The sequence below is a fragment of the Gouania willdenowi genome, chromosome 6 (assembly GCF_900634775.1).
Source record: "Gouania willdenowi chromosome 6, fGouWil2.1, whole genome shotgun sequence".
NCBI classification, from domain to species: domain Eukaryota; kingdom Metazoa; phylum Chordata; class Actinopteri; order Blenniiformes; family Gobiesocidae; genus Gouania; species Gouania willdenowi.
The window spans coordinates 34,559,083-34,576,897 of record NC_041049.1 but is presented as its reverse complement, the minus strand read 5'-3'; the positions used below and the strand labels follow the sequence as shown (position 1 = coordinate 34,576,897).

General features: G+C 38.2%; 1 protein-coding gene across 1 annotated transcript in view; it reads right to left on the bottom strand.

Moving 5' to 3' along the window:
- Positions 1-3,953: 3,953 nt before the first annotated feature.
- The window catches only part of alx4b (ALX homeobox 4b), a 35,797-nt gene continuing 21,935 nt past the window's right edge, over positions 3,954-17,815 (bottom strand). The window contains exons 2-4 of the mRNA XM_028449025.1: positions 13,426-13,739; positions 4,901-5,029; positions 3,954-4,271 (exon numbers count right to left, since the gene is read on the bottom strand). Coding sequence (XP_028304826.1) covers positions 3,954-4,271; positions 4,901-5,029; positions 13,426-13,739 — 761 coding nt within the window. The remainder of the gene's footprint in view (positions 4,272-4,900; positions 5,030-13,425; positions 13,740-17,815) is intronic.

The following is a 17,815-nucleotide window of genomic DNA, read 5'->3' as shown; positions in this document are numbered from 1 at the left end:
ACTGGAGCCATAGCTTATGATACCTACCCTGTAAATATGACGTTAAAGCGTTTCAAATTGCCTTTGAGAAAGTTATTTTTAATTATGTTTTCTACAACTATTTGAAACTTACATATTTGCATTGAGCAAATTATTTCAAAGTCACTGTAAAACCATAATCAAAAAACAGCAAGTTACTTTTTACACACAAAATACTGCTTGACTCTCAGTGATGGTAAACTTGGTGCTAAGTATTGACAGATATTGGACAGGCACAGTGCAGACAGAAAAAACATTTGGCTTCTATAAAACATGGATCCCAGAGGAAGTTGGGGTGAAAAGATTAAAAACAATGTAAGTGCAACACAGTATTGCAATAGCATCACCAGAAGTAGAAGTAACACTGAAAAAAATACCTGAACAATCATGTTTTGAAAACAAATGTGATTTGTTTTAATGCTGTGCTGATTATCTTTATTACCCTGATGTTTGCTTTACTCTAATTTATTGCTGTACTCTATATACTCTATATAGTACTATATGAGCAGTAGTGCTGTTCTTGCACAATTCAAATGTAAAGGTTTGGGTTTTTTACTTGCTTAAATAAAGGCTAATAAATACATCTTAATGTTGGTCAAATTTCTGCAAATGTACACTGTATATTTAAAACATTAAAAACATGACACTAATCAGCCACAACATTATTAACATGGACAAGGAAATAAAGCAGGTCATTATAGCCTCTGTTAGTTAGTCATATTTATCAGGGAATGAGTGAAGATTTTGTTCTAATAAATGTGAAAAGCTTGAAAAGTAAGTAAACTTAGGATTTAAGCCAGTTTAAAAAGAACCACATACAGTATAAGAGAATATGTGATTAGATCATCTGTAAAACTGCAGTTACTGTGTTCCTAGCTGTGTTTGGAGTTGTTGGTATCAAATGAAAAAGTGTGAACGTAATACAGACTATTGGGCGACCAAGGATCACTTATGCACTTAAAATATGCACAGAGTTGTGCACCGTTCTGTTATGCATGTTCTCCCGTCCAGACTCCTGACACGCGTAAATAGACCTGTGAATCATATAAATAAATTGGTAACACTTTATTTGAAAGGGTTTACATGAGGCTGACATTACACTATCATTGCTATGACATGACACCTGTCATTAGCATTATTAAGGTGTCATGAAGGTCATCATTAAGTGTCATTTGTTAAATTATTGAAACCTTTGGAGCCATGTTGGCATCTCTTGGGAAAGCATGTCATGACAACTTGATATTGATCAGAGCAAAATACCCTACCAATTTTTATATTTTGGCCAGGTGCCATAACAGACCTGATTATCAAACATCCATCTATTCATCCTCTGACCCACTTATTGCTGTTTCAGGGTCACAGGGGTCTGCTGGTGCCTATCTCCAGCTTCCTTTGCAGGATAGGTGGGGGTACACCCTGGGCAGGGAATCAGTCCATCACAGGATGACACACAAACTGACAATACTCACACTTCCATTCACTCCTATGGAGCAATCTCAAAATTCCAATCAAGTGAAGGGTCATATTTTTAGATTGTGAGAAGAAACCGGAGTTCCCTGAGGAAACCCAGCCAAGCACTAGGAGAACATGCAAACTGTGCAGAGAAAGGACCTAAGTGTCCATCACAGAGTTTCCACCTAGGACTTTGTAGCTGTGAGGCAAACGTGCTAACCACTAAGTCACTGTGCCCCCCATTTTTAAACCATTAAAGCAGTATTTTGGATGGTTTATTTTATCCAATTTATATTTGGAATTGGGGCCTTCTGTGAGTGGTAAGTCGTCTCGTCCTCCTAATGACAAGTTGTCATGACAATGCTTTCCCAAGAAATGCCAACATAGCTCCAAAGGTGTCATAATTTAACGAACAACACTAAATGACAGCCTTCATGACACCTTATTCATGCTAATGACAGGTGTCAGGTCATAATAATGACAGCGTAATGTATACCCCTTCAATTAACTCTTATGTCATTAATTTACAAAGGAGACATACTTTCCCGTGATGGAATTTTGCTAACACTTGTAAATTTGAAAAGGCCTTTTCCATTGAAGTAGAATGTAACAGGTTTAGTTGATAAGATATGTGAATTTCCCCAAGAAGAATATTTGGCTACAATGTACTTAAAAGCATTGTGCTTTGCAGCGTGTGTATCCTCGTGAGCATGTGTATGTGTTGCACACATGTTGTATTTAAAATGGATCAATCTTGTTATGACTCTTTTATGACCCAAATGTACAGCAACGAATACAGATGTGAAATGTATGTATGTATGTATGAATGCACTGTAATACTCTGGAAAAATAATAATAATAATAATAAAAACACCGGCCACAACAAAACACTACAAAATCACAGCATGTACATTTGAGTAGGAATAGAGTCCACGCACACAACATATGCGGCCAGGGCGTCTCTTCCTGGCAGGACAGATGACAGTTTGTTTCACTTGTTATATATACTTGTAGCATATGTAAAAAGCCATGCAAATTGTAGCTTTATGTTGTACATAGTATGACAATATTTTTCAATCAATTTTGTTTTGTTCTGTATTTATAAATATAGGCCCATGTATTTTCTAATAAATAGCCGCCTAGTTCAAACTGTCAGTTAAGACAACAGCTAAAAGTAGCATCCCTGCTCTCTTTTAATTTGTTTTTCATTATGAATACTTGCTCTGTGGAAACACAGCAATTGCTTTGTCTGGATAAGTGTAAATATAATGACAGACATAAGTGGAATGTGAGAAATTTGCAACTTACCCCATGGGAAAATATGGCCCATGAGGCAAACGGTCAGCCATGTTGCCAGATTTAACCTAATATTGTAAAGCCTAATGAAATGTGTTTTTGGCCACAGCTAATTATTTGCATGTTTAATTTGTTTGTTCAAATGTCTATCCTGACACAAGCCTCTGCATTTTTCTGGGCTTTGGCCATCACAAGGAAGACACTCGCTTGTGATGACCCAGGGCAGGGAACGAGCGACCCTCTCTTCTCTGTAACCCAAGAAGCAGCCCTCGGACAGGAAATGAAAAGCTGGTTAAAAATTGGTGCAAACTCTAGCTTCCAACCAAAATGAACTATCATGTCATTTCTGCTCATGATGATTTTCATCTATGTATCATTTACACAGACTAAAACTGTCCAGGGCCAATTGGTAGGACAGAGGCTGAAAGGCCAGACTTTCTTTCAAGAAGCAGTTTACATGTTCTCCCTGAGTGTGGGTGATGTTTCTCCAGGGTGAATAGTGTACTCCCAGAGACCAAACACTTGTCGGCTTGGTTGATGGTAGCCCGACAATGACTATGAAAGAGTGAGTTTTTCGGCCCTGCATCCCTGATAAAGAAAATTAGGCACTTTATATTCATGGATGAAAAAAACCATTGATTTGGTCAACACTTCTTCGGCAGCTGGTATGGGTCTGACATTTCTTTGTCCAGGTGGACATTAATCATATTGAATAATAAATATAAAGTATGAATAATATGTTACTCTAACATCTATCCAAACATGTAAACACTCACGACAAGACATTCAGATCCACTTTCTGACCTGATTGATGGCGAGTCAGGTAATTTGAATCAAGATCAACCTCTTAAAAAAATATATGTTTAAAGCTGATGTTCACAGATGTTTCCAAATGCCTTTCCTTATAAAGACCACTATCATTAATTGCTGACACTTAACCACATTTTGAGGGTAAATTTGATTTTAAAGAAAAAGGAAAAGAGAAAAAAAACCTGAGAGTTCAAGAGTGAAAATGATAACTTAGTGACCCCTCAGTATTTTTCATTTTCAGCATCTACTAACAGTCATAGTCACAGTTATCTTGGTTGTGTAGGCTGTCAGAGTGGCCTCTGCAACCAAAACAAAAATCCTCTTCCCCAAAGTTCTTGCTGATGGCGGCACAACCAAGATGCAGCTATGATGTGAAATCATGTAGCCCAGGAGATGGCCGCACTGTGTTCCTTGGCCTTCATACGCAGAGCAGCTATGCTAGAGGACTTGCGATCCGGCTCAGCATTTAGATCATAGCCATTAATTCCCCCGCCCATCCCAGCACCCCCAAACAGCCCGCCCATGTGTGTCTGTCCAATGTGGCTACTCCCAGGGCTGGGCACACTCAGGAAGTCAGTTACACCCCCAACTCCATGAGGGTGAGGAGTCATGCAGGATGGCACAGAGTCACAGGGAACTACACAGCCAGGTATTGGAGATGCTCCACTGCTACTAATCCAGGAGGGGTTCTGAATCTAAAGAGCATGAGAGAGATAGGATTATAAACACAGTTTACCATGAAAGACCAGCAGGTTTTCAATTTTAAATTTAATTAGTCCAGTTTACTCAATCAATCCAAAGTGGTTTTCTAATTACTAGTGCAAGTTTTGGGATTAGTGGCAAAATAATTAAACAGTTCATCACCATGTCAGCCTGTGCCATAATAAGCCATACAATCCGGTACTTTGTTTGATGGTGAGATACAAAGTGTCTATTTTGGGAGCAAATTCTTTCAGGGAAAAAAAAACTGTCCTACATCTCCTTGTTTATTTGATATTATTGTCTTGGAAATTATGATTATTATTGATGTTTAATTTATTATTTATTAATTTTTTTTATGTGAACTTTATCTTCTTACAGTCGAACTACTAAGTAGAAGATCTTACATATTGTGTGTAGCAAAAACAGTCAACAGATGTTATTTATGTGTAACCTGGATGTCAACTGTCAAAACTGTAACAAATTGATTATAGCATAACATCAGTAAAAATAAAAATAAAAGGTGTATTATTTGTTGTGCCATACACAAAACATCTGTTTGCTAAACTGTTCATAAACCACACCTCTCGGCTTCAGGTGAGAATGTGTTTGTTATTTGCGTTACCGGTGCATAGTTCTCAGGCCGAGAGAGAAGTGGCAGCTCGTAGGCAGTGGACAAGTGTGTGCGAACCTGCTGCATCTGGCCAAAGCGCTCCCGCTTTCTCCACTTGGCTCTGCGGTTCTGAAACCACACCTGTAAAAGTAAAAAAGGGCTTCATAAGATCATCTCATAATACACACCAGTCAGTCCCAAAGTAAACCTTTTCAACTGTAGCAGGGCTCGAGACTGCGACTAAAATGCATATGTGAGTATTTTTTCAGTGTGCGCGAGTGAAAATTTTATCTGGTCACATCCGTGCGAGTTCGTATAGGGTGACGTTATTTTTATACGGAGCGGCTCAGCACTTCATCACGTCCCACAGTGTGCACTTCTCTTTCTCTCTCTCTCCACAATGCAGGATTACCGTAAAACCGTCTATAAACAGGCATTACAAAATGGCTGGCAGCTAGGTTGACCGAAGATTTCTGAGTGGAGGCTGGTTTGACCGCAGTGCAGCGGGTGAGGAGACGGTGTGCGCTCACGCAACTTTGCTGCAGGTAATGCTACGGTGAATACACAGAGTATAAACACCAATGTGCTCCTTTGGAGTGCGCGCGGTCCGTGAACAGAGCCAGACATAACGAGTCCTTCACTGAGAGCGCGCTCACATTGAGGGCAGCAGTAAAAAGGAAGAACGTGCCAAGCGCAGAGATGGAGCGTACACACTCATCAGAATCAGCATGGAGGGACCAGAACTGATGGACTATGATATCAGGCCAGATGTTCAGCTGTGGTTCTCTCAAGACATTTATATATATATATATATATATATATATATATATATATATATATATATATATATATATATATATAAATAAATACTTGTTTTTTTTTACTGAGACTATTAATGATTAATGACAAATAAAATCAAGATATAACAATTTTTTAACCTAAAAAAAATCATGTTGTGCAATGACTCAGCACCTTCCTTCTTCACTTCCTGCAACATCTACAGACCATCAACTTTCCTGTGACTAATATTAAGTTTTAAATCCCTGGTAAATAACTAAACCAACAAAAACACTGTTCTGGAAGAAAATAGAGATTCTAAATGTGTGGGAACAGATTAATTTAACCACCAATGTGATGGTTAAATATGCATGTTTAATGTGTGGCAAGAAATGAGTTATTAGCATGTGTTGATCACATGATCATGTGTTATCAAATTCAAGTTACTTTTTGTAGCTTTTCAAATACATGAACTAAAAAAACTTCTTTATATAACATTGTGTTCATGTAAAATGAGATGTGTAAGAATTTGAAGATGAAAGATACTGTTTTATTTCTTGATGTTAAATAATTTCATTTACTGTTTTTAAGTTTTCATTTACATGATCAATATAAATTACATCAAATTAAATTAAACATTATTCTACATAATTTTAACTGTATATAATTTAATACACTGTATTGTCTTCATTAAGAAGGTATTTTTCAGCTCCAGGAGGACTTTAATCCAGGTGAGATGAGGTTAATGGTTCCTTGTAGAGTAAAGGTTACAGACCCCTGACCAGGGGAAGATTTATATCTTTTATATTTATTTATTTATATATACAAAAAATTACCTGTTATTTCAGCCACTGCTTGTTGCAGAAAAACTTAATATTGACACTAAAACATTAAAACATTTAGCAAATATATCTCGAGTCATTGTCAATCTTCACTTCATACAAAACTACGGTACGCCAGTTAAATAAACTATTCATTAGCATGCATGGCTATGCTGTACACTCTCCCCACCCCCGCTCAAAAAAAAGGCAAAAAAGGTGTGACCAAATTCTGTGCTGGTGCGACCAACTGAGAAAGTTAGTCACACCAGTGCCCCCACTGGAAAAGTTAGTGTAGAGCCCTGCGTAGATATCTACACTCTCATATCAGGTGCAAACTCAAGTGTCATTCTGTAAAAATGAAAATGCTGACCATCCTCATCCTCAGCGCGACAAAGCAAGATGCTGAACCATGTAAACTGAAAATGGAAAAGCAAATAAATCCTACTGCACATGAAAGTTCTCAGCCAAGTTTAAAGACTTGATGTGCCTTTAAAGTGCTGTCCACTCTGAGCTATTGATATGAAAATGGTGAGTGTCCCTGGTGCTGCGTGGTTCAGCCCCCGCCTTTGATATGTGGGCGTCTGCCTCCCTTCAGGTTGCCAGTGTCGACAGATCCACATCTGGGTCTGCAGCCTTTCATAAATCACCCACAGAAAGGTGTGCTTTCTCCCACATTTCTGCACAGCAGGATACATTATGGAATCCCTCTGTACAGTTCATGCAGTAATGTTGAACTTTCGACCAAGAACATACACGTGTGTATGTGTTTTTGGGATACATAATTCAATGTACGTGAGCATTTTTTCTGTGATTACTCCCCAGATTTTTTTTCGTCTTTAATTAGCAGAAACCTACTGACAGACCAGCTCATCCCACTTTGGAGAAAGCAAAGGGTAAAGGAGGTCAATAAAATAAAGAGTACTATGAACCAAGTGCTATGCCAAGCCAAAGAAAGACTCAACAAGTTCATTTTCACTTCACTGAGAAAAATATATGCATAATCTCTCTCAGGGGCATGTAATTAACACTATATTTCCCTGTTACAAGAAATAGCAATACAGCAGACTCTAAGGTTTCAAGTTAAAACTGTGCTCTATACAGCTAATCTGAAATAAAACAATTTGCAAACAAGCCAGTGTTGGGAAGGTAATTTCAAAATGTAATCAGTTAGAGATTACAGATTACATGCCCAAAAATGTAATTTGTAGCTATCAATGAGAAGAATGAAGAGAACTATTGTAAATACAAGATTCTCGGGGCTGATGGTGACATTGTTCACAGTAATAATAACTAATACTCATAATAATCATCTGCTTTAAACGTAATGTGTGAAGTCTACTAGTCTATTCAACAAATCCACTAGTGACTAGTTTATAACCTTTGGTTTTTCGAGAACAGTTCAATTTAAGCATAACAATAATCTACAAGGTCAAAACATTGTCTTTAAAAATATTGTGTGCCTTTAATATTTATCTGAAAACATCTAAAGTATTTACAGACGGAGCAAGTTTTTTAGAACCATCATCTCAGTATCCATACGTGCTCTGTGTGCTGCAGAGCATTGAGCAACAAACGCATTCTTACCGGTTCTCTGCCTCCTGTTCCATGTCTATCTCCTGCTGCTTGTTTTACAACATCATTAGATTGAATGACAGATGCAAATAGGTTTTTTTCATATTTACATTTGGGCTTCTGGGAAAAGCATTGCGTTGCCATGTTGAGAGTGAATAAACCAGCAAAACTGAGAAGTAACGTTGTGTAATCCATTGATTTTAACAATGTATTTGTAATCCGATTACCAACAATTTAAACCGTAACTGTAATGTTTTACAGTTAGTCATAATTTGTAATCTGATTACGTAATGTCATTACATGTAATGCGTTACTCTCCAACACTGCTCCCAGCCAAATGCTTTTTTCCCAACTGTGTCTGTATGCTTGGTTTTCTCCTTTAAGTTGATCCAAGCACAAATAGGACAGAATTGCTTCCTGCATGTCATTATTGGTCTTCAGGCAGAAATTCCGTATGTTTAGTTCACATTTGCCCTTAGTACATGAACGATTGTTCATTGAAAGCAATCAGACAAAACACTGGTTGGGTCAGTGTCTGGGTCAGTGTCAAACACAATGTAGCCTCCCAGTTTACCCATCAAATTTAGCCAACCCAACAATTTTGCTCCCTGGTTTTCGTCGTGCCTCCTTTGGATTTTGGTTTTTAAATAATTAAAATGGACTCCTACTATGAATGCTACGCCTGCCTGCAGGCTGATTCTGTCTTTGCGCTTGGGTCCTTCTCATCCACAATCCCTATTTGTGACACTTTCTGTGAGAATAAGTGCTCCAAATATTTCTACCCAATTTTATGCTTAGATGACTGAAAATTTTAAAGGTATGATCCTGTTCATGATTCTGCATGATGCCTCTTTAAACCAGCTAGGGGTAATACATAACTAAATATAGTTTATATGTACATTTTTGACTTAACATAAGAAAATTAGAAGTCATCATCTATCTCTGGCTGTGTGTAAATGAAATTATCAAGGATTTGTTTTTACTCAGTTCTATTTTTCAGAATCTGAGCTACTGTATTGATGACCTAAATTTGTGTGAAAAATAGATCTGCACACTTGGATCAATGCAAATTAAATAATTTCATTTCCCAAGCTTTCAGTCAAAGGACCTTCATCGAGGTAACAAACAACATGGCTACAATGAACAGTCTTATATAATCCAGTTAGAAGAACCAAACACAGCGCAAAAGTTTACCATCGCTGTGGGCTCTCTGCTTCCCTATATACAGTCTATGGTTTCAAAATGTTTCCTGCATGCCTTGTTCTTCCAACATGGCAGAGGACCCTGTGGATCACGTGAGCTGTGGGGTCATGAGGCATGGGTCTATTCACAAGGGCAAATATTTCCATATTCACTGCAATATATGATCTTCCAATCTTGCAAATTGAATATAAAAAAGTCTGTAACAACTCTTAAAAAACTCTCAATTATCTAACACAGAAAGTTAAGAACCAATTATACCTTAGAGAAATTGATACTATGGAAAAAACATGTACCAATAAATACATCAGGAACCTCATCCAACCTATTAAAAGACCAATCGCTACTTCACTCTGGAATTCATCAGAGAAACAAACTGGAGCAGGACGTGACTGGTTGGTGAGAGGCTTTGTATCTACAATAAAGTTAAAGAAGTTTCTTTAACTAAAATAGTAGTAGATAGTAGATAAATCATTATCTACCTGTTCTATCACTGCACCTACAGCAAAAACTTCTGATCTCATATAAGAAACGTATTCATAACAAAACAGGTCAGGTGGTTGGCCTCCTGGACAGTGACATCATTTTTTATTTTGAAAATACTATAATTCCAAAAAACCGTTTCCTCCTGATACAGGCTATAATCATGCTAACAAAATACCATATACATAAAACAAAATGGGCACAGACAAAACCAAACGGACACCATTTTGAACATGAGATGCATCAATTTGCATCAATCAATACCATAAAATTTGTTAAAAACAAAAAAAGCTGTTAAAATGTACATTCATTCTGTAAACATTTTAAACCTGAAGATCACTAAATGTTGTGCTGTTTTTTTTTTTGTTTTTTTTGCATTGTGTCATTTTCTTGGTTCTCCTTTCTTTTATCCTTAGTTACTGTGTTTTATCTGTTGGAAATGTAAACTGTTGTAATTGGCAATGTATGTTCAATAAAAAAGAATAAATGAATAAATAAATAAATATAGGCAATTATTATCTATATCTATTAAGCCCTGATAAAACTTCAGACTAGTAAATTTGCATGGAAGTTATGTTTAGACTGCTAATAGACGTAATTTGATACAGACACAAGCTCTGAGGTCTCTTTGCTTGTTATGAGAGCATGGTTGTACATAGTAAGTTACAACTTTTTAATCCCTTTAACTCCATTTTCTGCTGTTCCTTGACCACTGAGAACCACCTTGGTTTATGTTGCTGACATTAGACGATGGACGGGTTTCTGCATTAGAGGATTTTCTGAAAACGTAACCTAACAATGACAAGACAAGAAGGAAAGACGAACACGTCTCCGCCCTGTTTGTTGCGTCGCAGCAACCTGAAGTTGTTGCTGAGCAGAGCTGCAGGAGCTACAAAGACCTCCTAAAAACACCAGTCGCAGTGTTACTGTACCGTGTAATTTGATGCTGACGGATCAAAAGAGCTGCATCATCATAGTGAAACACATATTTAAAGCTGCAATTGTATAGGAATTTGTAAATATTAAATCTTAGCAGCTACATATATGTAGTTTCGTCGGTGTTGCGGGTGGCCCATTCGACATGTTTAGCTCTGTGAGAAAGGATGTTCAACAAAGTGCGAGGTGGGGCAATTAATGAACGGCCCCTTTCACATTATGTCACTTTCAGTGCATTCAGTTTTTAATGGCCGATTAAATGATTCCTTAATGTGGAAGTTATAGGGCCCTACATACCTTATAAGCGTCTGCGTGTTCTCCTGTTCAAGTGAGACCACTCTAGTCCACTCCTGTGACCTGTTCCAAGCAGGTCCGTACAGAGCACGAGCACTGAGGGCTATGCGCTCACTCATTAGTACGCTGCGGAGTAATATGTAGAAATTACATCCGGCATACAGCCTATGACAACAACGATGCAGTAATGGTTACAAAAGAAGGTCCAAAGTATTGAGTGCATAGAAATGAACATACTTTCAGAAGGCTTATATTTTTTGTTTAAAATATAAATTTTTTTATTGATCTTGTGTAAAATTAAGATTTTCCAAGACACTGAATTTTGGGTTTTGATTATCTGTAAGGCATAATCTTCAAAATTAGGGCACTAATAAAATATGGTTTGGTAATACATTTCTGTTCAATATCAGGAAACTTTAGTTTTATTTAAAATTTCCAAGGTATACTCATCTCGTTAAATTTGATTAAACTTTTTTCCTCTTCCTTACTTTAAAGCCAGCTCTCAGAATAGTTTGTTTTTTCTGTCCCTGTCCCCAATGTCGACCCTTTCCCTGTGTCTCTCCCCTCCCTGCTCCTCCTTTGTAAGTCTGTGAGGGGAAGTGTGGATATTGAAAAGTGAGATGGGAGAATGTTAAACTGGAGCTTGTTTTCATTTCATGTTTAATTTCCTGATGCCTAAGCCCTTGGCTTTCCGCAGCTAACCCTTCTGACCTTTTGTGAGGCATGTGTTTGAGAGCAGGCGTACACATACACACATGGGACCTTTACACGCCATCCTATGCACTGAATTTCAAACCACTCCCTAACAAATGCACAATTTTAAATTCAACCGTTTCATACTCAAGGAATCTTTTTCAATAGATGCATACGATGCATGAGCACGCATAGTCCCTGTTGTTCTGGTTTTCAGTCCCTGAGTGTTATGTCTCACAGAGGGTTTAAGATCTTAAGTCTTCCCTTTGAACAGCCGTATGAATGGGACGAAGCCGAATAGTCTGGCAGAGAGATCATTCAGGAACATTATGAAGTCATATGTGTCCTTTGCCTCTTCGTGTCTCTGATTCCCAAACTATGTCACTGAGAAAAAAAATCCAGCTATGTCTTTGCTCAAACAGAATCTCAATCAGCAATCATTGACTCATCCTGCATGTGATGCCGTAAGACAGATAATTAACAAATTCAAACTTTTATTTGTGTTTTCATTATCCAGGAGACATCTGGAGGGAAGGTGGCTTGCTGCTTTGGAGCTCAGATTGTTTTCGGTGATATAGTAATTGCCTAAGATGCTGACAGCACAATGTGGCTTACAGAGCAATTATGAACTTTATTTATGCCCCACAGCCATCAGGCAGAAAGAAAGACAAGAACGGCGAGATCCAGTACCCAGGACCACTGAAACCGTCAAGCCAATCACTCATACCTCCACCATGAAATGTCTGCAACATGTTTGGAGATCATGTCTGAGGTTGAGAGTCAATTGTGCTCTTAAAACCTGTGGCAGCAGAAGACAGTTAAAGTAGATTAGTATAGATAGTTGTGGCACAGCTACGTGAGGGCATTCAACATCAAACTGAGGATGAAACTGTGGGACACATCTGTGCGCTAGATGGAAACTTATTTTGTTTTGAAGATGAAAGGGATACTTCAATGGCTTGGAAAGCTTTGAGTGTCCCTTGCAATTCAACAATTGGACATCCCTGGACTTTGTCTGGGTGGACCTTCAGTAGAAATTGCAGGGTTTACTTGTCACAAGGCTCATATTTACAGTTTGGGTTGAACCTCATAGTTACTCAACGGAGCCTTTTGTGTGCCTGGCAGAAGGAATAATTATTTTCATCTGGGAAATAAATGAGCCTGTGTGAGAGCACTGCATCATTTTCTGTACCACCACAAGCACCGGACCAGTGTTCTGTCCATGAATGTATCTTGGTTCATGCTTGGAAATTGAAACTGGCATCTCAAAGTGTTTTTCTATTTGCACTCCAAATAGCTTTGATGGCTTTCCATGTGTTTTCTGTCTTCAGTGTGTAGCAGTGAAGTGGTTTGAACATTGCAGCATTGAGTAGAAATCCTTGGCCCTTGACCTTTGTGCAGTGCCTGCACCATGTAAGAGCTCAGAGAGGATTCCCTTAGTCCTAGCAATCAGTCCTTGTCAACGTGTCCACCCTCTCAGTTTCCCAGGTGATCATTAGCATGCAAACATAAAAACTCAAGGAGCGCTTCCAATGTAACAACAGGATAAGCATTTAAAATACATTTAATCATCTCATGTTTGTACTGAAATAGGAGCCAACAGACACTTCTTTACGGGTCTATATCTCATAGATAGGTCAGATAGGTGAACATTTATATTCAACTGAATACTATGACAGGTTTGATGAGTAACTCTATAGCCTTGTAAATTAGAGTGGATGTTGGCTCATCTCAATAAAGCGTTGGATTTAAAATGCTCACCTGAACACGAGCCTCTGTCAGTTCTGTCCTAAGTGCCAGCTGCTCACGGGCGTAAACATCAGGGTAGTGTGTCTTCTGGAAAACCTTCTCCAGCTCCTCTAGCTGGTAGCTGGTGAATGTGGTGCGGTTACGCCTCTTTTTGCCTTTGTTACTCTCAGCGTCGGTTTTGTCCAGAGGCCTGGAAAGGTCTGAACCCAGGTGCTCCCCAACCCCCTTCACTCCAGGCTCCTTTAAGTTAAGGTAGCTGCTTTCCATTACAGGAGGGTCTACACTCGGGGGCATCTCAGATTCTGTCAAGGTGCTGCTGTCTTTTCCTGAAATAAAAAGAAAACGAAAAAATAGGAAGAATGTTATTGTTACTAACTTGCAAAAACATTAAAAGTCTAGGCCCAGGAGCAAAATTCAGCCCTTTAAAGCCTCCATTTCGGCCTGCAGTTGAAAGTGAAAGTGACAGAGAAAACATGAATAATTGTGTAAATTACCAAATAATTTCACCGTGGATATCTCAGTTCCTCCAATTACACAAATTCATTGAAACTCTACAATATTTTCAGGGCTCACATTTTTCCCATGCTTATAACATGTGATGGCAGTCATTTTGAATCTCAAATTGTAAAAGGAATTCTCAATCAGGTTTCAGTGCCATGAACCACATGTGGCTCAGCAGCAGGTTGGCATTAGCCTGCCATGTCTAAGCAAATAATTAATTCCCAGCTGAGAGGTGAAGTTCTCATCTTTACAGCTGCAGACGTGAATCATTATCTCTCTTTTCTTGTGCACAACCTGTGCGTAAAGGCTACAGCTGACACTGCACAGAGAGGCACAAGATGTTTGATCCAGCTGAATGAGCTGGGTGCAATCCCAAGCGCAATGGTACCCCTCCTCTCCACCAAGAAGAACACACCTGTCCACACTTTAAATAATTTGACTCTGACCAATAGGCCTACTATATCCAATAAACCACAAAAATCATTTTGGCAGCACTTTGTGGTATTTCATATTTTACTTTAAAATGGTATAAGGAAATAAAAGAAAAAAATTATTTTTACTTGGCACATTTAAAAACCACTTGTACAGTGCCCATCGGAAGTATGCATTCATATAGTGGGAGCTTAAGTAGAGTTGTCAATTATGGCCAAATGAGTATGTGTTTGAAGGTTGGATGTACAAAGAGGTGTACATACTCTGTACTCTGTAGTGTTATAAAGGGGTTTATTTGCAGGTGCAAAGTAAAATAGTGTGTGTGATTTCCCTGGTTTAATTCTATGGGACATGTGCATCATAAATTGATGAAGTTTGTACCAATGCTGCGGTTTAGGTAGAATCTGATAAAAGACACATAAATTCGTACAAATAAAAGTAGTTATTTAGCACTTAACATTTCTTAGTGCAGGGGTGGTTATCATCCAAGGTTAATAATTATTATACAAACAGATGTAACTTAGCGAGCAGACAGAATAAATCATGTGGCTCACAATTGTGTGTGTGTGTGTGTGTGTGTGTGTGTGTGTGTGTGTGTGTGTGTGTGTGTGTGTGTGTGTGTGTGTGTGTGTGTGTGTGTTATTATGGTTAGTGCTGTTTATTGTAGATGCTAAGGTGCTATTAAAATGTTTGTCTTTGTGGTTGTGGTACCACATAGGCAATCTGAGTGACAATCTCAGTCAACAACTTGAGTAAGTAATAGTGTCTCATGCAGCAATCTCAATACGAATAGGAATAGTATATTTTCCAAAAAACATGATTATAATATACATTGCAATAAATAACAGTTAACCTAATGTAACTTTACAATACTAAGCTCTTGTATTCATATAAATCTGATCATGACAATCATATTTTTTTAATCATTGGTCGATTTTTTATCAATGGTCGAGTGATGTGATGTTTTAAAATCAGTGCAGCAATCTCTGTGCATGGATAATCCAGCAAGCATGAGTACATCTCAGTACGTAGCAGATGCACATACTTGTGGTATTTGGAACCCGTTGACAAAGTTTTAGGTCAAACAGAAGGGGAGAAATTCACTCCACAAACACACACATGCACGCACGCACAGACATTTCTTGCTTTTATTATTAGATACGACGAAATATTTCTGCAAATGCAGTGGTTCAGTTGAAATGTAAAATGGAGAAATGAAGAAATGTCTTTTTGTTTAAAAGCAGTGTCACTACATATTGACAAGAGTTGTAAAGTGCCTCTCAGAGAATCCTCAATCACGCTGTGGAAACCAGAGCCACATAAAATCTGCACAGTCTCCATGGACCTCCACCCACCTATAGTAAACCAAAGTGTCTTTGTCACCCTTAATTTTCAAGCATCCATTATGCAACAAACTGGCTCGGTTTCTGTCAGCACGTGTTGACTTTTTCTTTTCTATTCTTTTCTATACACGGGCGACCATGGCTCAGGTGGTAGAGGGTCGTCTTCTGATCGAGAGGTTGGGGGTTCAATCCCAGTACCTGACTATGTGTCGAAGTGTCCTTGGGCAAGACACTGAACCCAAAGTTGCTCCCAGTGGTCGACTAGCGCCTTGCATGGCAGTCCTGTCCCACTGGTGTGTGAATGTGAGAGTGAATGGGTGAATGAGCTGTAAAGCGCTTTGAGACTGCTTCAGTGTGGTGATAAAGCGCTATATAAATCAAGTCCATTTACCATTTTAGTCCATTTATTCAAAGATGACAAGCGCTGTACCTTCTCCTTTGATGAGCAAACAGCTGTGTGAATAAATAGACAGGACTGTAGTTATATTCCTGCTTCATCACTCTCTTTTTGCTTATCTGCAGGATGAGCACAGTGTCTGGTCTGAAACCAGCCCATCAGGGTTTCCCAAATCTTGAACTCCTTTCTTTGATCTTAAAGTTTAGGATTACAGTTTATTTTGCTTCTTTTTTCAATAAGCTAAAATTGTGAACAGATACGGAACATTATTGTTATATTATGTAATATTTAATTTCAGACATGAACAATTTTAGTTCCAAAAGGAAAAAGGAAATAAACAACAATTAAGGAAGTAACAAAAAAAACTGTATCTGTTGTCATTGTCTTTAACATCATGATTGTTTTTAATATTATAAATAACTAGTTGTAGTATTACATCATGATCATCAATATTCCAACATCATCAACTCATCATCATCATCACTTCATTGCCACAATTATCACAATTATACTAGTTCAGTGTCCGTAAGAAGTATGTATAGCTATAGAAAAGTGGTTAAGTAGCTTTTTCATAGATGGCCAAATGAGGTTGTGTTTGAAGGTGGGATGTCAGGGACAATTAAGTTTGTTGTGAAATGTGTTGAGTGATAACGATTGTGTTTTCATATATTTTGGCTTTTAGCAAGGACACTGTAGAGAGTTGAACCCCATTACACTAATGTGAAAGTACCACTACCGATGCCTTTTTTAGTCATTGGGAAAAAGCAAAAACAGCAATGCAACAGCATGATATTTGAAAGTGTTTTGAAGGATAAATCTGGTTAGATTTCTGTTTTGTGGATAATTAAAGGATATGTTTGGTCAAATATTGTAATAAGTATGAATTGTTTATCATGGTTGAGATGTTGCATTGGTGTTGAACACAAACCCTTAGTATGTTTAAACAAACATGTTAAGTTCTAAATAATTAGTTTTAAGACAGAAATTGATGAGGTAGATAGAGAATGACGGCTGTTGTTAATTTTATTAGAATGAGAAATTGTTCAGTAATGGTGAGGGTTAGTTTAAGTGAGGGTCGTTTTAATCATATACTGTACAGTAAATGATTAAATATATGTAATATTTATGCATGTAACAAAATGGGAGTAATTCAATCAGCATGCATGTCACATCATGCAAGAACATCCATGTTGCCGCACGTGTACTTACCCACATAGATTCACACACACACACATTCACAGACACATACACCCACAGCCTTACGTTGAGTAGTAACTCATTCTAGTGGTCGCTAACAAACCGGCTCTGAGAGCAGGCTATTTGACGTGAACGATGTGAGCCGGCTCCTGATTGGGAAGCGCTTTGATTCTCTCTCTCTTTTTTTCTCTTCAAGCCGCATTTGATTGGTCAATATGTGTGTTTTTCGTCCATGTCTGCGCTGAACAGAGGGGGGAGGGGCTATGGTGTCATATTAGTTTAAAAAAGTCTGACCCTGATCTGCAGAGATATTTGAGAAACACACGCACAGACGAGCACACATACAAATGCAGTAATATGTCTCAATTCCTACACCTACTGAAAATAATTTTCTTTTTACCACTTTCACATTCAGACTGTTCCACAGCCTCACACCAAAAACAGAAATACAAAAGTCCTTCTTACTGTATGCAGGGTAACAGATTTGAAATCAGTGTGAGCCTTGGGTTATAGCCCTTCTCTCTTACAGTGA